Source organism: Diadema setosum, chromosome 20, assembly GCF_964275005.1.
Source record: "Diadema setosum chromosome 20, eeDiaSeto1, whole genome shotgun sequence".
Classification (NCBI taxonomy): domain Eukaryota; kingdom Metazoa; phylum Echinodermata; class Echinoidea; order Diadematoida; family Diadematidae; genus Diadema; species Diadema setosum.
In genome coordinates this window covers 14,437,203-14,456,719 of record NC_092704.1, presented here as the reverse complement: position 1 = coordinate 14,456,719, position 19,517 = coordinate 14,437,203, and the positions used below count along the sequence as shown (strand labels likewise).

The 19,517-nt window shown below is 37.6% G+C and overlaps 2 protein-coding genes across 2 annotated transcripts; both read left to right on the top strand.

Annotated features, from left to right (window-relative positions):
- The first annotated feature begins 1,471 nt into the window (after positions 1-1,471).
- On the top strand, positions 1,472-4,217 carry LOC140243449 (protein NLRC3-like). The gene is made up of 2 exons (XM_072323125.1): positions 1,472-1,649; positions 2,671-4,217. The coding sequence occupies exon 2, from the start codon at positions 2,793-2,795 to the stop codon at positions 4,215-4,217; it is 1,425 nt and encodes a 474-aa protein (XP_072179226.1). The 5' UTR covers positions 1,472-1,649; positions 2,671-2,792.
- Positions 4,218-7,708: 3,491 nt separating this feature from the next.
- Positions 7,709-16,629, top strand: LOC140243447 (uncharacterized). Its single transcript, XM_072323124.1, has 7 exons — positions 7,709-7,905; positions 8,549-8,734; positions 9,875-10,063; positions 13,079-13,270; positions 14,189-14,380; positions 15,407-15,586; positions 16,414-16,629. The coding sequence occupies exons 2-7, from the start codon at positions 8,558-8,560 to the stop codon at positions 16,627-16,629; spliced, it is 1,146 nt and encodes a 381-aa protein (XP_072179225.1). The 5' UTR covers positions 7,709-7,905; positions 8,549-8,557.
- The last annotated feature ends 2,888 nt before the right edge of the window (positions 16,630-19,517 follow it).

Genomic DNA, 19,517 nt, shown 5'->3' with positions numbered 1-19,517 from the left:
TTTGTTTATATTGCAAAATAATGGACAACATTCCAAAGTACTTTTTATGCTCTTCTTTTTTTTTTTCTTACAGTTTCATTCTCAAAATTGTGTTAATTTGGTATCATTATTGCACATGATGGTTTATTCTTTTAGTTATTTGGTCTGGAATGTATGAACATTACAGTTAGAAACAGTACATTGTAAGTGTAACAATTCTGGTTAAAAGTACTGGAACAAGATGCCTTGATAGATTGCCTTATTCGCTATGAAAATGTTAATTTAAGAAAAAAAAAATGACTGACCTGTAACAAAAGAAATATTATTGTAAATTGTTTCATTGATGTAATTAGATAATTAGACTGTTTAGAGATTTTTGTTAAGTTTGTGTGAAATGACATTTAACAGTCATGCATAAGAGCTAGGATTTCACTCTTAAAAGCAAACATTTTCATGGAACTTTTTTTTTTTTATTTACAATGTAACTCTTGACTATGCACAAAGGGTCTGCATATATTGTATACATCAATGCAATGTTTCATCTGCTATTTATATTGCTTGCTTCTCAACAGAATTGAATACATATATTTGCCCACCAGTCTCCAGTTTTCGTCATGATTAATGAGTCATACAGTCTCATCTTCTGAGCATCATGGCCAGTCCTCTTCTCAGGGCAGGAGATACTGAAATGAATCCAGGGCCAAACACAAACAGGTAAACAAAAACTTTCTGTGTCTCATGCTAACTGTTTTTCCCTACAGAAGGATTGCCATCAAGCACACGCTTTCAATTTAGGATCCCTTTATATTGCAATAGTTCAGGAGGAAGAACAGCAACAGCAACAAATACTGTTGATTTCATAAAGTGTGTGCCCAATGGGTTGGCTGTATTCTAAGAATGCACTATCATGCAACATTCTATGAATCCTTGTCTCTGAATGCCAGGAAAAAAACCTAACAACAGCAGCAGCAGCGGCAGCGGCAGCAGCAGCATTAACAACAACAACAGCAACAACAACAACAACAACAACAACAACAACATCATCAACAACAACAACATCAACAACAAATGTGTGTGGGGGTGGGGGGGGGGGTTGCGTGCACCCCTTTAATTTTGTCAAGGTGCCATGAGGTAATGATTTTAAAATCTCTGGATCCCTGATCTCTAAACAAACCATCTTGGAATTAGAAGGACACAAGATTGATGCCAGACTAGTAAAAACTTAAACAAACAAAATACAAAGAAACTTAAAAGCAAACAAGAATTCCTACAAACACACCCGACATGTTGATGTTAAAGGGTTCTGTAGGATATCAGTTTGCAGGAAGGGATTATGACTCTATCTTATTTTTTTTTAAATCAATTTTACAGCACCTTAGATGATACTGAGCTGCAGAAACTGGTGACATCGTCCCGCATTGATGTATCACAGTACATTCTTCTTGGACAGATGTTGGGCTTCACACCAGAGGAGTTACACAGTGTTGTTGTCAAGCACAGTCCCCAAGGGAGATTTTTTTACAGGCCACTTCAGGATATCTTCCATATTTGGAGTCAGAATCTGCCGCATGACACCAATGTGAGGGCGGTATTCGTCAAGAAGCTATGGGAAGCAAACTTGCATGATCTTGCAGAGAGAATCTTGGGGAATTTCACAGGGCCGTCTAGTGGTGAGTTTAAGTTTTTATTTGCATGTCACTGATTCACCAAAGCATCCTTTCCAGGTAGTTGTCACAATGTTGTTATGGTTGATAGTTTGGAGAGTGCATTTCAGAATGTAGTGATCTGAGTACAAACTAAAATCCCAACTGTTTTTTTTCCCCATCAGTGTTTTCTAATTGATTAAAGGAGAATGAAACTAAAATACTGTATATGTGTGGATGGGTGAATGGGTCAACATTAGTAGAACACATCAATGAAGTTTGAGGCAGATTGGACTATCCATTCAAATGTTATGAGTTTTTAGTGTTTTGGTGCCTTCGTTGCTTGATGAGAAGGCTACGACATTTTGTGACATCACACATGGGCAACTATTTAAAGAAAATATTGTGAGAATTCAACATATTTTCATTTTTCTAGCATAAGGAAAAAAAAACACTTTTCTGTAGTTACCTCTTTCAGAATTGCCTTAATGTATGTTGATATCAAGAGGAAATTTGTTTGAATTGTCTCTATTTCATCTTTAAAGTAGTTTTCCATGCATAACATCACAAACTCACAAACTGTTGTAGTCTTGCCATCCAGTGATGGCAGTAGTCAGAATGGATTGTATGATTTTTTTCAAACTTCCATGATATGTTGTACCGGTACTAAGTAATATTGCTGCATTTACTCAGTCTATAATCTTTGGATTTCACCACCGTGAAGAAATTAATGTTATTAATATTATTATCAGTACCGGTACATGATATTAATATCAGTTTTGAGGGGATTGTCTTACAAGCTCTGCTTTTTAGCTTCCCCTCCATTTTGAACACATCATGCATCTTTGCTTCACAATATATTTTGTTTATATCATATTTCTATATATACTGTACTATTCATTGTAAGTATGAAGAATGTACATGTATTTCTTTTTTTTTTTAAGCATTATGTGTTGTGTACATTGATATTCTTGTTGAAGATTAAGTGAAATGTTGGGGAGTGAATAATTTCTGACTGAGGGACTCTTTCCCTTTATGTGTGTAATAGGACCATCCCCTGTTGGCTCTGCCCTCACAGAGAAGCAGATTCTTCAGTGCAGTTTCGATCTCAGGGACCATTATCGCATCACAAGAAATGGAGCCAGGTTTGGAAAATTTGACATCGTACCAATGGATGATCTTCTTGAGGTGAACATGACGTTGTTTCAAAAATATGCAGAGGAGCAGCTACGACCCATCACGTTTGACCATCTTGTGGAGATGAGTTACGCACCTCGCATCTTGGTAGAAGGCGGAGCTGGTGTCGGCAAGACGATGCTATGCTCGAAGATAGCTTGGGATTGGTGTCAGGGAAAAGTTCTCAAAGAACTGGACATGGTCATCTTCATTCCACTAGGCAGCATCGATGCCAGGCAGAGCATAGGGGAGGTGACAAAGACGTATTTGTCCAAATCCAACACATCAACCGCGGCACAAATAGAAAGATTCATCCAAGAAAACCCAGACAAAGTACTTATTATCCTTGATGGATTAGATGAGTACAAAGGAAGCCTCTCTGCAGAGAAGCACATGACATACATCGCAAGCGTCGTGCGCTCAAATCGATTGCCTTCCTGCAGAGTGATTGCCACAACAAGGCCGTGGAAAGCAGCCGAGATCATCCGCAATGATTTTCATACAGAGAAAATGAGATTGGTGAACATTCTAGAGTTTGGCGTGGAGACCCAGACTGCCTTTATAAAGAGTTTCTTCCGTACAAGAGGGGAAGAAGGCCTTGGAGAGGAGTTGATGATTACCCTGAAAAAGAATGATGTATTTGCTGAAATCACTGCTCCCCTGCCCTTTTATTCTGCAGTTTTGTGCACTTTATGGGATCTTGTAAGCAGCAAGGAGTGTAGGGATATGCTGAAGTTACAAACGCTTTCTCAACTCCTGAAAGAGTTTATGTGCTCTATCAAAGCAGATTACATTTTCAAGATGCACAAAGGTCTAACAGAAGAGAAAGCAAGTCAGCTGTCGCGGGATGTGGACAAGAGGATTCTTCGAGTTGGTGAGATGGCACTCCAAGGGTTGCTTGGCAACACACCTGCCTTCCCAGAAAACATGCGCACTCAGTGGCAGGATGCTGTGGACATGTGTTGTGAAATTGGAATCTTGGCAGAAGCGGAGGAGGCAATATCCAGGATTAACAAAAATCCCAAGGACACAAATTCTTCAAAATCATCAGTCACATTCCCACACAGGATATTCCAAGAATATTTGTCTTCCATATATCTTGCATCCCTTTTCGGCAGCAACCGTGAGAAGTACAAAGAGCTTGTGATGAGAGTTGTACTTCACCACGAAGAGTTCCGGCTTCTCCTGATGTTCACAGCATCCTTTGGGCGAGACATCGGCTTGGACATCGCCGAGAAACTGGTGGATCAACATGCCTCACTTGACATATGTGCAGATGTTGCCTTTGAGTGCCATGCAGAGGATGCGGGAAGAGTGGTTGGTAGTAACGTGATGATGGTTGAAGTGAACCAGGAGACACCTGCACATTCGGTGGTCAGTCAGCTCTTCTTGCTCAAGTGGTGTCCTCTGGTAAGCTAAACATGAACTGGAGTCCATCAAAAGTTTGATGAAACCACTGAAAGATGACATCACAGTTTAACTCTCCTTTTGAAACATTGCAATTATAGTGGACATCATGTAGCATCTGCCCCAGTATGGTTATAACAATGATGTAGTTAGCATATATATGCTTTCAGACAAATGGAAAATCATGAGCCGTTTTGAATATATTTCTATAAAGGGAGAGGGAAAAGGATTAGGATTTTCTTTGGTACTCAGCATACTTTTTATCGTTTTTCTGTAGTGTAAGTCCATTTGCATTTTTAGATGAGAGACAAAAAGAGGAATCAAAGATTAAAGTCAAATCATGCATATTATCTCCCATAATATTGTCTCCTTGCTAAAGCATGTTAGTAAATGTACCTCTTACACTGGAGATATGGCTATAAAAAACTTTCAATATTACTGTCAGTTTCACAAGCATTGATAAATATGCTGACTTGAAACTGATTCTAACAGCTGCTTATGCTTTGAAGAACAAAGGCATGTAATTGCAGTGTTGATCTTCGAAAACATAAATGATAAGTTTCACTTAGTACTTTTTCATTTTCTTCGAAGAAGGCATGCTTATGAATAAGGCCCTGGACCAGTTTCATATTTGGCATCTACTTCGGAGATGTCAGTCACCTCTTTCACACTTGACACAAACTCAATCTAACAAATGAACAGCTAATTTGATTATGTTTCAAGTGTGAATTGCACATTCCATAATATATCTTTAATTTATTGTATCAGGAGTCATTGTCAGTGATGGACATCTCATGTGGAAGAACAACATCTTGTTTCATGGGGGATGCTGTATATTCCAGTCCAACTCTTCGTACTGCCAGTATTCGTTGTACAGGTTTGGACGCAGACTTCTGTTCAATCTTGAGAAGAACTGAAAGGGCTGAGGGAAAGGTATTAACAAGTTCTTTTCCCCTCCATATGTTCACATTACCACTACAGCTGTTAAAGGCCCAATTTGCTATGATTCATTTTGTTACATTTACCACCACTGTGATTCAAGATCTATTTACTGTTGTATGAAGTTTCAGAATAACAGTCTCTACATAGTTAAAAGATATGAAAAGTATTGAATATTACATTTTTTACCGCATTTTTGTAACAAATAATAATAAACCATGCATATGTATCCTACATTTCCTCTTCATGGCAGATACTTGTAAGTGCAAGATGTGAGAGGAGGTGAAAAAATTAAAATTCTTGTTCTCACAGAGCCTGGTACTCCAGACCAACTTGCCCGCTCATGTAGGGCAACCCAAATGCACTGTATAAGCTGAAGAGCCCTTGCTGGAATGTCAGTTTAGGTGCATGGGATAAATGATCATGTAAAGAACCCTTTAGTGTGCATGGTTGAAATTGCTTGTTATCCCTTTGGGTGAAAAGACCTCATATCTCAAAGTCATGTGTTATACGACATGTGCTATTTACCATTTGCAGATGAAAAAAAAAAATCACAGCTTAGTGCTTCAAAATAGTTCTACAACGTAAGATGTGAGTTTAGAATAGAAACAACCAATGTAAAAATTTGAATCTGTATAATCAGTGTTAAGTACTGTTATACAAAGTGAACAATAGTTATGATAAAACTGTTTCCAGACTTAACTGTCTACAGTTATGATTTATTGAGAAAAATGGTGATATGTCTTTATATTTTAGGCTTTATTGCAAATTTGTTATATATGATAGGATGTTTTGTGATACAATTGACCTACACATATATGCATCAAATGTGATAACTCAAACATTTTTAAAATCACTGCTCCCAAAGGTGAACTGTACCTTGAAGCTGTTTACCTTTCGTATATTTTATTCAAGTATCAGCACTTTACAGGGCCAGTCATGAAGAGTTGCAATCTTTATAAAAATGAAATTCTCTTCCTTCTCCAGATTCAGACCTTGGAGATAGACATCAGCACGTTCTCTCACTCCACCACTATTGCAGAAGACATTGCCACATTCTTGCTCCGGTTGCCATGTCTCAAGACCCTTAAGCTACAGTGCTATGAAATGCCTGACGCCTTCTTCGCCAAAGCTGACTCAGTGGCTGCATCTAGTCCGGTAGATTTATTGCCTTAAAGGGAAAGTTTCCCCAAACGTTTATATGGATTCAGTGAAAGCAGAGAAAAAAAGTTAAACACTCAGTGAATGGTTGAGGAAAATTGGTCAATCCATTTAAAAATGATAGATTTTAAAGATCTCAAGTTGTTGTTGTTTTTTTTTCTTCTTTTTTGAAAGGTTTACAAATCCTTGGCGTGTTACTGAGATATGGTAAGGCAAATATATTTCATCACTTCTGGAGGAGCTAGGCTAAATACTCTTTTAATATCTGAGAAAAAAATATTTCGATTTAAATTCCATGTATGCTTTCCTACCATTTTTTTTTTCAGCTGTCATATCAAAATTGTAAAAATTCCTAACTTTTAAACGGATTGTCCCAGTTTGCTCAAGCTTTCATAATTAAAACTGATCTGTCTGCATTCACTAAATCCACAAATGTGTTAGCAAAAGTTTCCCTCAAACCCTTGCTGTACACAATATGCATCTTTGTCTTTCGGTCTGTCTGTGCCAGTACTGGTCACAAGAAACCTGTCAATGAGTGCGGATTTGTGTTATCATCATTTGTATGATGGTGTATGGTGTGTATGCACACACACACGAACCCAGACATGCAATGTGCATTGATTTTTTTTTTTTTTTTTTCATTTAGCAGTTGTTTACATTTTTTTTAATGGGGGGGGGGGAGAAGAAATATATTTCACCCACTGCTGCAATGTTTTAGTATCTTCCCATAGAATTAACATTTGCTCTCTGAGGATTTTCAAGTTGTTTTTATGGAACTGGACTTTCCACAAATTAATTCTATGAGGAATTACCACACTTGCATGCAGAGACTTAAAGAGCGTTTGATAGAGGGGACATATTTCAGATGAAAATGAGATGCACAGAGCACTGCCAAAGTGACATCAGAGTGACAGAGGCAGAACAATATCTCATATGAGGTACCTTATGAATTTCTTCTCATTCAGCTGTAAAATCAGTCCATATTTTCACTGGATGGTTATCTCTATTTCTTAACTTCTGATCCAGAGCAAGTATACTTTTCTTTGACTCCTTTGGTTTTCTTGATTCATTAACTCAGTTCTAAAGTATATGTATTCTCACCTACAAAGCATTTTTTCTTTTTTAGTAGGTCTACTATGTTGAACTATCGTGCATTGTCATATTCACACACCAAAAAAGTCTGGATTTAATGATCCATGGAAAGCCCTGTTCGATGATTTACCAGTACTGACAAATCTACTATCTGTTAATCAGTTTAAGCTTTTGATTTTGTATATAATTTGTTACTTTTTAGATAAGAACTTTACATAAGAACTCTTGTTCAAATCTCTTCCATTATCATATCCTTGTCACTAGCAGAACTCATCTCTCCATGAAATTCAAATTGTTCACTGTTATGACTTAATCTTTTCAGGTGAAAGAGCTAGACCTGGACCTGGGCAAAAAGCGGCTGAAGACTTCTCCAAGCTCAGACACAGCAGCGCAGGATCTTGCTAGATTTGTGTTGCACAGCTTGAGTCTCACTAAGCTGAAAATACGTTGCCATTCAGTGGCTAATGCCTTCTATTCAGCGCTCTTTCAATTTTCCACATCTTCTCAGGTAGAGAGCCAGGACCTAGATCTTAGAGTTTTTGTACAAGCAGCAGCATTAGTAGTAGTTGTAACAGACATTCACAGTGGTTTTAAACTGACTAATGAGCACCTAGAGAACAACATTTCATACTTCACTTTTTTTTTTTTTCATGTGTGGGTATCACATACAGTTCATTCCTATAAGTTAATGAACATTCAAGATTGTGATAATGTTGATTCTTATGCCTGTTGAACCGTTTGAAAATCAGTTCATGCATGAATGAATTTATAATTCCTATCATGCATGCCAACTGTACCTTCTGCAAGTAACCAATGTAAGGAATTTTGAATATTATGTTGAATGAGATACTCTCTCATACTTTCAAGTAAGCCTCACAGTCTGAAATAGACATCTTTCACAAGCCAGTTAGCTTGTTTGACATCTAGAGGGTAATAGGCCTGACATGCAGTATTTGAGTTACTGATGATATGATGCGAGTGTGATTAGAGAGTAGCTAGCCCACCTATATGGATGCAGTTGCAATTGAATATAATTTGTTTTTCAAAATAACTCTTCATGTTGACCATGAGGAGTTGATAGCCAGCCGTGTTCATTTCTGTTTTGTTATGTTTTGTTTTGTTTGTTTTTTTGGTCACTTGTGACTGCCTAGATTCAAGAGATGGATCTGGATTTTGATCGCTGGAAGATGGACCACTGTCCAGAGACTGAGGCCGGTGTAAGAGACCTCGCCAAGGCCCTCTTTCAGATGCGAAGCCTGAGACGCTTAAAGCTGCACTGCTGCATATTTGTGGATGTCTTCTTTGGCACAGCTGCCACGTATGCCACCTCATCACAGGTGCTGATCAAATTTACCAACTTCTCTATGTTAAACCCATCAAATCATTTAGTAATTTTTCATGCAGAAATTGTCATCTTTGCATTAAAATGGCAACTTTGGGTCTTCATCTCCAACTCCTTAAAAAATGGTTAATGTACATTGTAACTGGTCAACTCTGTTCATAATTAGAAAAGATACACACATTTGTTAAAGGACAGGTTCACCTTCATAGACATGTGGGTTGAGTGAATGCAGCAATATTAGTAGAACACATCAGTGAGAGTTTGAGGAAAATAGGACAATCCGTTCCAAAGTTATGAATTTTTGAAGTTTCTGCTCAGTCACGGCTGGATGAAAAGACTACCATAGCTTGTGATGTCACATGTGTACAACGTTATAAAGAAAGAATTAAAAAAAATCAACATATTTCCATTTTTCTCGCATAACAAAAGAACACTCGACTTCTCTCTTTCAGAAGGCAGGGGGAATGATATTACCCTTAACATACATCAGCAACAAGTCAAAGAAATTTGCACTTTATTCAAAAAGTAAAGTTTTGTGAAATTCTCTTTTTATTTTCCTTATATCGTACGCATGTGACATCATACACTGTAGTAGTCTTCTTATCCAGCAGTGACTGCGCAGATACTTTAAAAATTCAGAACTTTTGAACGGATTGTCCAATTTTCCTCAAACCTTCACTGATGTGTTCTACTAATATTGCTGCATTTTCTCAATCCTTATGTATATGAAGGTGGACTTGTCCTTTAACTTAAAGACTTCAACTTTCATTTTCTAAAGATATGTAACCACTTTGAGAATTGGGTATAAAATGAGCAATTTAGGGATTTTGCATTTTCTTCAGTTAGGATAACAATCATGGTTCTGTGTATATGAATGAAGTAGGTATTCAAAAGTGTTTATTTTACCTTACGAAATACAACTCATGAATTGTAAAGATTATAATGAAAATATTATGACATCAAGTGTGTTTTTTTCTGGACATTGAAGAACAAACCAAAGCTTCTACTTTATAAATTTATTACAACCCTGTCTTGAAGTCGCACATAATCCCTATGTTTTCCTTCCTTTTTGTCCTGAAAGTTGTCGACAAGATAATTTTCAATATCTCTTTTTTATTTCTTTATTCTGACCTAGATAGAAGAGCTCGACCTTCACCTTGACATACTGGTCATGAAGAAAGATCTAGTGAGGACTGAGTGGGCCAACCAAAACCTGGCCAAATGCTTGCTTCAGCTGCCCCGCCTTACCTGTCTGAAGTTCCGAAGCAATTTTCTTCATGACGAGTTCCTCCCAATGGCTGTGTCCTTGGCATCATCTTCTAAAGTAAGTCAAATCACAAGGCTTTGTGTGATATGCTCCTGGTGACTGAAAAGATAATTTGGTATCCTCAACTCTCCTGAATCGCCCTCCCCATTCAGTATGGGGTAGGTAAAAGCGTTACTTATACATGATGATAAAAATGTTTCCTGGCAGGAGTTTTGAATCGCATGCAGCTAACAAGCTGCAAATACTATTTACTTTGTTCAAGACTGCAATGTTCTGATATATTGTAATCAATCTAATCTTTTCCAAACATCACATTGCGCAACTACGATCGGGAATGCCTTGAGATTGCAATACTTCATGCGTACCTTTTTATGCCTCCACCACGAAGTGGTGCCGGAGGCATTATGTTTTCGGGTTGTCCGTCCGTCCGTCCGTCCGTCCGTCCGTCCTTCCGTCCTTCCGTCCATCCGTCCGTCCGTCCGTCCGTCCTTCCGTCCGTCCGTAATGAATTTTGTGGACAAGGTAACTATCAAAACCTGTTGAGGTATCCTAATGAAACTTGGCATGTATGTGTATTAGGGGGTGAAGTTGTGCCTATCAACTTTTGGGTGCACATGCTCTAGGTCAAAGGTCAAAAGGTCAAGGTCAAATACATAAAATTTCACTATTTCTACCATATCTATTGAATGCCTGAAGATATTTTCTTGAAACTTAGTGTATACATGTATTACCCAATTAAGATTCTCTGGTGAAAGTTTGCATCATGAGGTCAAAGGTCAAAGGTCAAAAGGTCAGGGTCAAATACATGAAATTTCACTATTTTTGCCATATCTATTGAATGCCTTCAGGAAGATATTTTCTTGAAACTTAGTGTATACATGTATTACCCAATTAAGATTCTCTGGTGAAAGTTTGGGTCATGAGGTCAAAGGTCAAAGGTCAAAAGGTCAAGTAAAAATATCAAAACTTTTTTTTTTTCTCCGTGCCTTGGAAAATTGTTCAAGGTATCTTCATGGAACATAGTATATACATATAGGCCCTACTGACTGGAAGTGATTATCTAGAGAATGTAGGGTTCATGGGGTCAAAGGTCAGGGGTCAAAGGTCAAGTGCAACACTTCAAAATTTTACTGTTTCCCTCATATTTATGCAATGCCAGCAGGGTTATTATTTTTTTACACTTGGTGTATGCATGTGTAGCCTAATAGAAATTCTCTGGGAAGTTTTTTTTTTTTTCTTCTTTTTTTGCCTCAAAGGTCAAAAGGTCAAAGATCAAGTGAAAGTGCTGAACTAACTTTTTCCTCCATATCTCGAAGTGGCTCAAGTTATCTTGAAACATAGTACATATTATGCATGTTCTACCTAAAAGTGATTATCTTATGAATTTTAGGGTCAAGGGCCAGATGAAAATGGTAACAATTTACTATTCAATTCAGAAATTGCACTTTTTCTCCACACCTGTACCTTGAAAATTACTCAATGCCTAAATGTATGAATGGGTCAAAGTCAAGTTAAAGTCCTTAAATCCCTAGATACATGCTCTCCTATTCATCCAATTAAACCTAGGTCAAGGAAGGTGAACATTCAACACATTTGTGACAAACTTGTCATTTCAATATTTTGCCAATTTTGTGAAAATGTAATCACACATTGTCCACATGTACTATCTAGACCTATTGGGAAAATCATGCATTATGGCGGAGGCATACCAGTCGCCAAAGCGACATTTCTAGTTGGGTTATATTTCACATTTTCATCATCACCCAAATGAAATTGTGTTATCGCAGACACTGCGTTATTTCATACATTTCTTATGCGCTTATTCATATGTCTCCACTTTAGTCATGTGGAAATAACCAATGTTTTACCTTTAATCCCCTTAGTCTTGCTGTTATACGTATATGTATATTTTGTTATGCCTCCGCCACGAAGTGGTGCCGGAGGCATTATGTTTTCGGGTTGTCCGTCCGTCCGTCCTTCCGTCCGTCCGTAATGAATTTTGTGGACAGGGTAACTATCGAAACCTTTTGAGGTATCCTAATGAAACTTGGCATGTATGTGTATTAGGGGGTGAAGTTGTGCCTATCAACTTTTGGGTGCACATGCTCAAGGTCAAAGGTCAAAAGGTCAAGGTCAAATACATAAAATTTCACTATTTCCATCATATCTATGCAATGCCAGAAGATATTTTCTTGAAACTTAGTGTATACATGTATTACCCAATTAAGATTCTGTGGTGAAAGTTTGGGTCATGAGGTCAAAGGTCAAAGGTCAAAAGGTCAAGTAAAAACATCAAAACTTCACCTTTTTTCTTTTTACCTTGGAAATTGTTCAAGGTATCTTCATGGAACATAGTATATTTACATGTACTGACTGGCAGTGATTATCTAGAGAATTTAGGGTTCATGGGGTCAAAGGTCAGGGGTCAAAGGTCAAGGGCAACACTTCAAAATTTTACTATTGCCCTCTTGTTTATGCAATGCCAGCAGGATTATTTTTTTTTTTACACTTGGTGTATGCATGTATAACCTAATAGAGATTCTCTGGAAAGTTTTTTGTTTTCTTTTGTTTTTGCCTCAAAGGTCAAAAGGTCAAAGATCAAGGGAAAGTTTTTCCTCCATATCTCGGAAGTGGCTCAGGTTATCTTGAAACGTACTACATATTTATGCATGTTCTGCCTGACAGTGATTATCTAATGAATTTTAGGGTCAAAGGCCAGATGAAAATGGTAACAATTTACTATTCAATTCAGAAATTGCACTTTTTCTCCACACCTGTACCTTGAAAATTACTCAATGCCTAAATGTATGAATGGGTCAAAGTCAAGTTACAGTCCTTAAATCCCAAATACATGCTCTCCTATTCATCCAATTAAACCTAGGTCAAGGAAGGTGAACATTCAACACATTTGTGACAAACTTGTCATTTTAATATTTTGCCAATTTTGTGAAAATGTAATCACACATTGTCCACATGTACTATCTAGACCTATTACGAGAATCATGCATTATGGCGGAGGCATACAAGTCGCCATAGCGACATTTCTAGTTCTTTTTTATTTTGGATGAATAGCTGGAAGACCTGGATATTGACACCTTCCTGGTGGGTTATAGGAGAGCTAACTTTCCGAGAAGTGAGTCTTCATCCCAGCATCTGGCCACGTTCCTCATGAGCCTGCCTTGCCTGACATACCTCCAGCTGACAGCTTCTCAGTCTCATGAGGTGTTCATGTCCACCTTGGCTTCTTTCGCTCCATTATCACAGGCAAGTACTGCTTTGGCTCAACTTCTACCACATGCCTGCAGTTATGATGATTGTAGTGAGCATCACTAACGATCATTAAGAATGATGATATGATTTATGGAGATAATGATGATGATGATAATAATTATGACAATAATAATAATATGATTCTGATCAGAAGAAGGAGAAAGAAGAGGAGGAGAAGTTGCAGTATAAATAAGCTACAATACAATGCAATACAATACAATACAATGCAATGCAATGCAATGCAATGCAATGCAATACAATACAATACAATACAATACAATACAATACAATACAATACAATGCAATGCAATGCAATGCAATACAATACAATACAATACAATACAATACAATGCAATGCAATGCAATGCAGTGCAATACAATACAATAATTACATTTGTATGGTGCTCTTACAAACTGTTCAGTTGTTTTACAGCGCTTTACACTGCATCACATCATCGTTTGTGACGCAACTGCTTCCTGCATACACTCTATTATCCACTTAATTTTTTATTCATTTTATGAACACATGTACCTAAAATAATTTGAAATCTGAAACCCCGCAACTACTTATGATGTACAAAAACACATAGACTGTACCAAAGAGACAAATTAACTGGGAACCCGCTTCCGGCACCCATACCACATCTGTTTTGTCGACATGGGGAACTGCATGACATGTGAACTGTACCCTACTCAGTGCTAGTACTGTATATTGTATTTCTCCAGGGGCCTGCTTGAAAGCCTGTAAGTGGTATTTGAATGCACATGTGCCATGTCAATCAAGTCATACTTACACCTGAGTGAAATTCATGATAATAATATTGTGATTTATTACATGTTTTATGCATACCAGCGAAACATATCTTATCTTTGATAGTTATAATTGCCATAACCTTAACATGGGAATCACAGATACAACGCGTGAAAGTGGACTACCGAGGACTACACTGGTACCCCCCTCTCAAGAGTGACAAGCCGATTCGGGATTACGCCAGATTCCTGTTCCAGATGCCGAATCTCACCCACCTGGAAATTTACTCCAGGGAATGTGAAGTGTCGGAAGCCTTTTGGTCAACAGCTTCTGAGTTAGCTCCCTTGTCACAGGTAAGCATGCAGAAATGTCTTTTTACAAATTCTTTGTTTCTGATTTTATAGATAGGTAAATTTATGACCTTGAGAATATAATTTTTATGGGGGTATCACAGCCAACAAAAGAGGCATTGACGGCCATGGCCATCAAAGGCCGTTGATTAATTGGAGTCCTGTTCATTTTATTTTTTTTTTTTTTCAACCAATGTACACATTTCTTGTGTCAGATTATATACTGTCATCTGACCTTGTTTCCATGTATATTACTATAGGTTAAGATATTAATGAAATTAAATCATTTAATTGATTGTTAAATAATTATTTAACTTTGGTTATGACTCTACTATAACTTGAATATGATATGTTATTAAGATATTTTGTATGGTACATCTTTTACAGTTATATATTGATATAATGTATTTTTGCTGTTGCTGTATTTTTCTATAGATGTGAAACAAACTTAAAACTTGATGCATTCCTTGAACTTGTCATTGAAATATCAAAGTACTATTCTTCCTTCCTTTGACAGCAGGTAACTTCTAAGTCAAATACCAGATACTCCTTCATTATGGTAAAAGAAATCAAATTATGTGGAATTCTCTTTATAATTTCTATGCATTATTATACTGTTGGTACAACACCTACTGTAGCCTTCCCATATGTAACAGGGAATGGTGTATGGATGTGACCAAAATTATAAAATTCATGTCGCTTACATTATTGGATTGTCTTATTTTTCTGAAGCTTCATTGATAAGTTGTACTGATATTTCTGCATGCACTGTCAGTGGAATTCCCAGTAAATATATACAATCAAATTGCCAAATGTCACTCTTACCTCATAGATTTAATGATGATGTAATTGTACTGTGCTTGATTGCTTGGATTTTGAGTTGTTTTACTAAAGTGTAATGCCATTGGGATGCAGAAGTAAATTACTGATGGAGCACCACTTTTCTTTTTTCCAGTATTTAAGGCCAAGGGAGACAGCTATTGTCAGTGTGCTTCCGTTGACTTTGAATGTCATTTGTTCAATTTTCAGCTGCAGGATCTTGATCTGGGAATTTCAGTGTATGAAATCAAGACTCCTAAGGAGAAGGCATCAATCTACCTTGCCAAATTTCTTCTCAGGTTGCCAAATCTCTCTCGCTTGAAGATAACCTTTCGGGAATTCCCACCCGCCTTCTCAGCAGCGCTCGTAGCGGGAGCTATGACATTACGGGTGAGAAATTACTCAGCAATTAACCTGCTGAGGGCCGGTTTGATTTTGCTACAACACGCATTTCCCATAGACGCTTGCCCGAGCATGCTCAGGACTCATCCTCAACGGGTTAAAGCTTACTTTTGGCATATGAGTAGAAGACGGGACGCAGGAAGTAAGCACTTTTTACACAAGTAAGTTACACAAGTTAGCACTACATGGCTTTTGTAAACAAGATAATTGTTACGCTATGTGTGCAAGATATCAGTAGGTCTAGTATGGCTTAGACCTATACATCAACTGTACTGGACTGTAGGACTCCAAATACTAAATCATCCCTCATGTGGTTCTATTTCACGGCCTGCGCCATGTTTTTAAAAGTGGGGGGCCCAATTTATATTTCTGGTGCCACTTCCGGGTTTCATCAGCTAAGAAAAAAAAAAAAAAAAAAAAAGGGTCTTCGATCAGCGCAATTTCTGCTTTAGGGTTTCTTCAGCTGACAAGTACAAAAAAGAAGAAGCCTTACCCGCACACCCACTTCAAGGTTTCATCGGTTTTGCCACTTCTCGGGTAAAAAAGTGGGGAGGGGGCCGAAAGTGGTTACACCCTATGTATTCCTATGTATTATGCACAAAAGTGCCCCTCCCCACCGGCCTTGTATTTCACCTTGGCTTGCAGCATCAGTGAAACAAAACAGCACTCGGGATAATTTAGTATTTGTCTCTCTGTAATCCAGTATAGCACATGATACAGCATGCACTAATCGTATAATATTTGCAAGACATTTTGACACGAGAACCTGATAGATCTTTAATCATTTGTTTGGTTGTTGTTGTTTTTTGCCAAAGATACAAGATCTGGACTTTGACATGAAACAACTGACAGAAGACAACACAGCCTGGTCTGACAAGATAGCAAAGGATTTACCTCAATTCCTGTTCCAGATGCCGCTCCTGACGCGCCTAAAATTTCATTGTCTTTGTCTTCCCGACATCTTCTTTGAGACTGCGATATCAGAAGTAACATCATCTAAGGTAGATGTTGAAGCATCTTTCACTCAGTAACAGAAACAACATATTTCTGGTCGGTGCTTGATCTTTAATATTTTCTTGTTTTATTTATTTATGATTGTTATTACTTTTTTTTTTTTTTTCAATTCTTTGTATAGTTTAAAGGGGTATTTGAGCACTTGTTGTTCCTATTGCTTGTTTTGGTTTGTAGAGTTTTCAATAGCCTCTAAATAAATAGTTTTATAATAAATTATTAAAATGGCAACTCACTGTAGCAGATTAAAGTTTCTGCTTCTCTCTCAATTTATTCATTTATGTATGTTTTTATTTTTAAATTTTTAAGTTTGAGCAGATGTGATGAATTTGACCAGTGTTCCACCATTCTAACCTTTCTCTGGTGTAGGGATGAGTCATTTGATGAGTCTCCCCTTCTCAAGCAATTTTAATTTGTTGATCGTCATCACTCACCTTGCTGGTATTTCTGCAGGTGGAAGAACTCTTCTTGCGTATCTCCATACGGCCGTGGGACTCCCTTCCAAGGGTGGAGAAGGCAGCAGAAGACTTTGCCAGAATGCTGTCCCAGATGCCGCGTCTCACTCGTCTGGTAGTGGAATGTGACAACTTGCCTGACATGTTCTTTGCTGCAGCTGCCCCTCTGGCCCAATCTTCCAAGGTGGGTATTTACCTCCTCCAAGGACGGAGGAGGTTAAGTGATCATCAGCATTGGTTTGTCTGTTTGCAAAATAACTCAAAAAGTTGTGAGTGGATTTGAATGAAACTTGCAGGAAAAGCTGGTAATGACACAAGGAACCAATGATTAAAATTTGGTAGTGATCCAGGAATTTTTTATGGATGTTTGAAGGATTTTTTATCTTTTCACTATAAGGTCAAAAAACTTTGGAGTTCTAGCTGTGCGCACTGAAGGTTTACATATATGTGCACTATAAGCATGTGCTCTGCTCGGGCAAGCTGCCGCGCAGCTGGAAGCTGAGGACGTAACAAGAGGTTTCTGTATTGGGAAATTTCATGCATGTATAGGTGAAAATGAGTAATTGGCTTGGTGGAGGTCTGTGCTCTCCGAGTGCTTTTCTTTTCTTTTTTTTTTTATTACCCACAACAGCGATGATTGCTTCTATCATTAAACATTATAATGTTCAAATTCTTTTGTAAAGAAACTCTTCAAAACTACCAAAGAATCTAAATCTGTGAATACCATCCTACCACAATGTTATTTGCGTTCTTTGATTTTGTTTTCCTGTAGTTGCAAGAACTTACTTTAGACATCGCTATATGGAGGACTCGTGGTCATCCGAGGTTCGGTCGGAATGCTGCCAGATATTTGTTCCAGATGCCCCATCTGTCCAGTTTGAAGCTTAAGTGCGAGAACTTGCCAGACAACTTCTACGCAGCAGCCGCCTCACTTGCCCCATCATCTCAGGTAAATCAATACAGGCTGTATTGTGAAGTGCCTTATTTTCTGATGTATAGGCTGCATTTTTATTTTTATGCGGATGGGAACAACCTTACCATATGAGGTGTGGTTCACATGTCAGGGGTGGATCCAGGAACTGAGCACGAGTGCTTTGAATACGCCAACAGATTATGAAATCATGTTTCACCATCATCTAAGGTAGATGTTGAAGCATCTTTCACCCAAGTAACAGAAACAACATATTTCTGGTTGGTGCTTGATCTTTAATTTTTAAATTATTTTATTCATTTATGATAATTATTACTCTTTCTTTTTTTACAATTCTTTGTATAGTTTAAAGGGGTATTTGAGCACTTGTTGTTCCTATTGCTTGTTTTGGTTTGTAGAGTTTTCAGTAGCCTCTAAATAAATAGTTTTATAATCAATTCTTAAATTGGCAACCCACTGTATCAGATTAAAGTTTCTGCTTCTCTCTCAAATTATTCATTTATTTTTATCCGGATGGGAACAACCTTACCATATGAGGTGTGGTTCACATGTCAGGGGTGGCCGGATCCAGGAACTGAGCACATGAGTGCTTTGAATACGCCAACAGATTATGAAATCATGTTTCACCAAATATGGCAATTATTTTCAACAGATTCTGTTACATCTGTTACATCTGTGACATCACTTCTGTCAGAATGATTTACATAAATGTGGAATTGACCTTCATTTCCCGTATAATTTACACTTGGGGTACATATCGACCTATTTGTACATGCACGTGTCTGTAGCTTTACCTTGCTACTTAATTTCCTAAAATTTTCATATATTCATTTATTGTGAGCTTGGCACACTTTTCTGTGTATGTTGAACATAAGAAATAAGCTGAAACAATTCTTCCATATCACATCTTTTGTTTCTTTTCATTGTTCTGTCATCCAATTGAGGTTCATTTCATACATGAACAGCTGTCAAATTTACTATTTTTTGTTGAAAGATCAAGGAACTGCATTTAGATATTGGCACAGTGACCATCAGCGCTGATATGGAGGCTGCGATGAGCGCCCTGGCAAGGTTGATCTTCGAGATGCCTCGTCTAACACAGTTGAACCTGAAGTGCAATAACTTACCCAAAGTCTTCTATGCAGCTGCAGTGTCTATGCCACCGTCACCACAGGTAGGTTGCTTTTCTGTATTCTTTTTTTTTTTTATGCCTCCGCCACGAAGTGGTGCCGGAGGCATTATTTTTTGTAAAATACATATGTTGTGTTGTCTTATGCAAACAAAACATGTATACATCAACTGTTTTCAGTAATAGGTGTGTATTTAGTTGAAAAAAGTTTGGAACACTTTTGTGTTCTTGCAGTTAATTCATATAAAAATAGATATTTTTACTTTCAATGGCTTATAGTGATTTATTTTAGCCTGATTATGTTTTAAAAAGTTTCTGCGACAAATTTTGAGGAAAAAAACCCGTCAATACATAAGAAATTCAATAAACAATAAATACACAAGAAGTAATTAT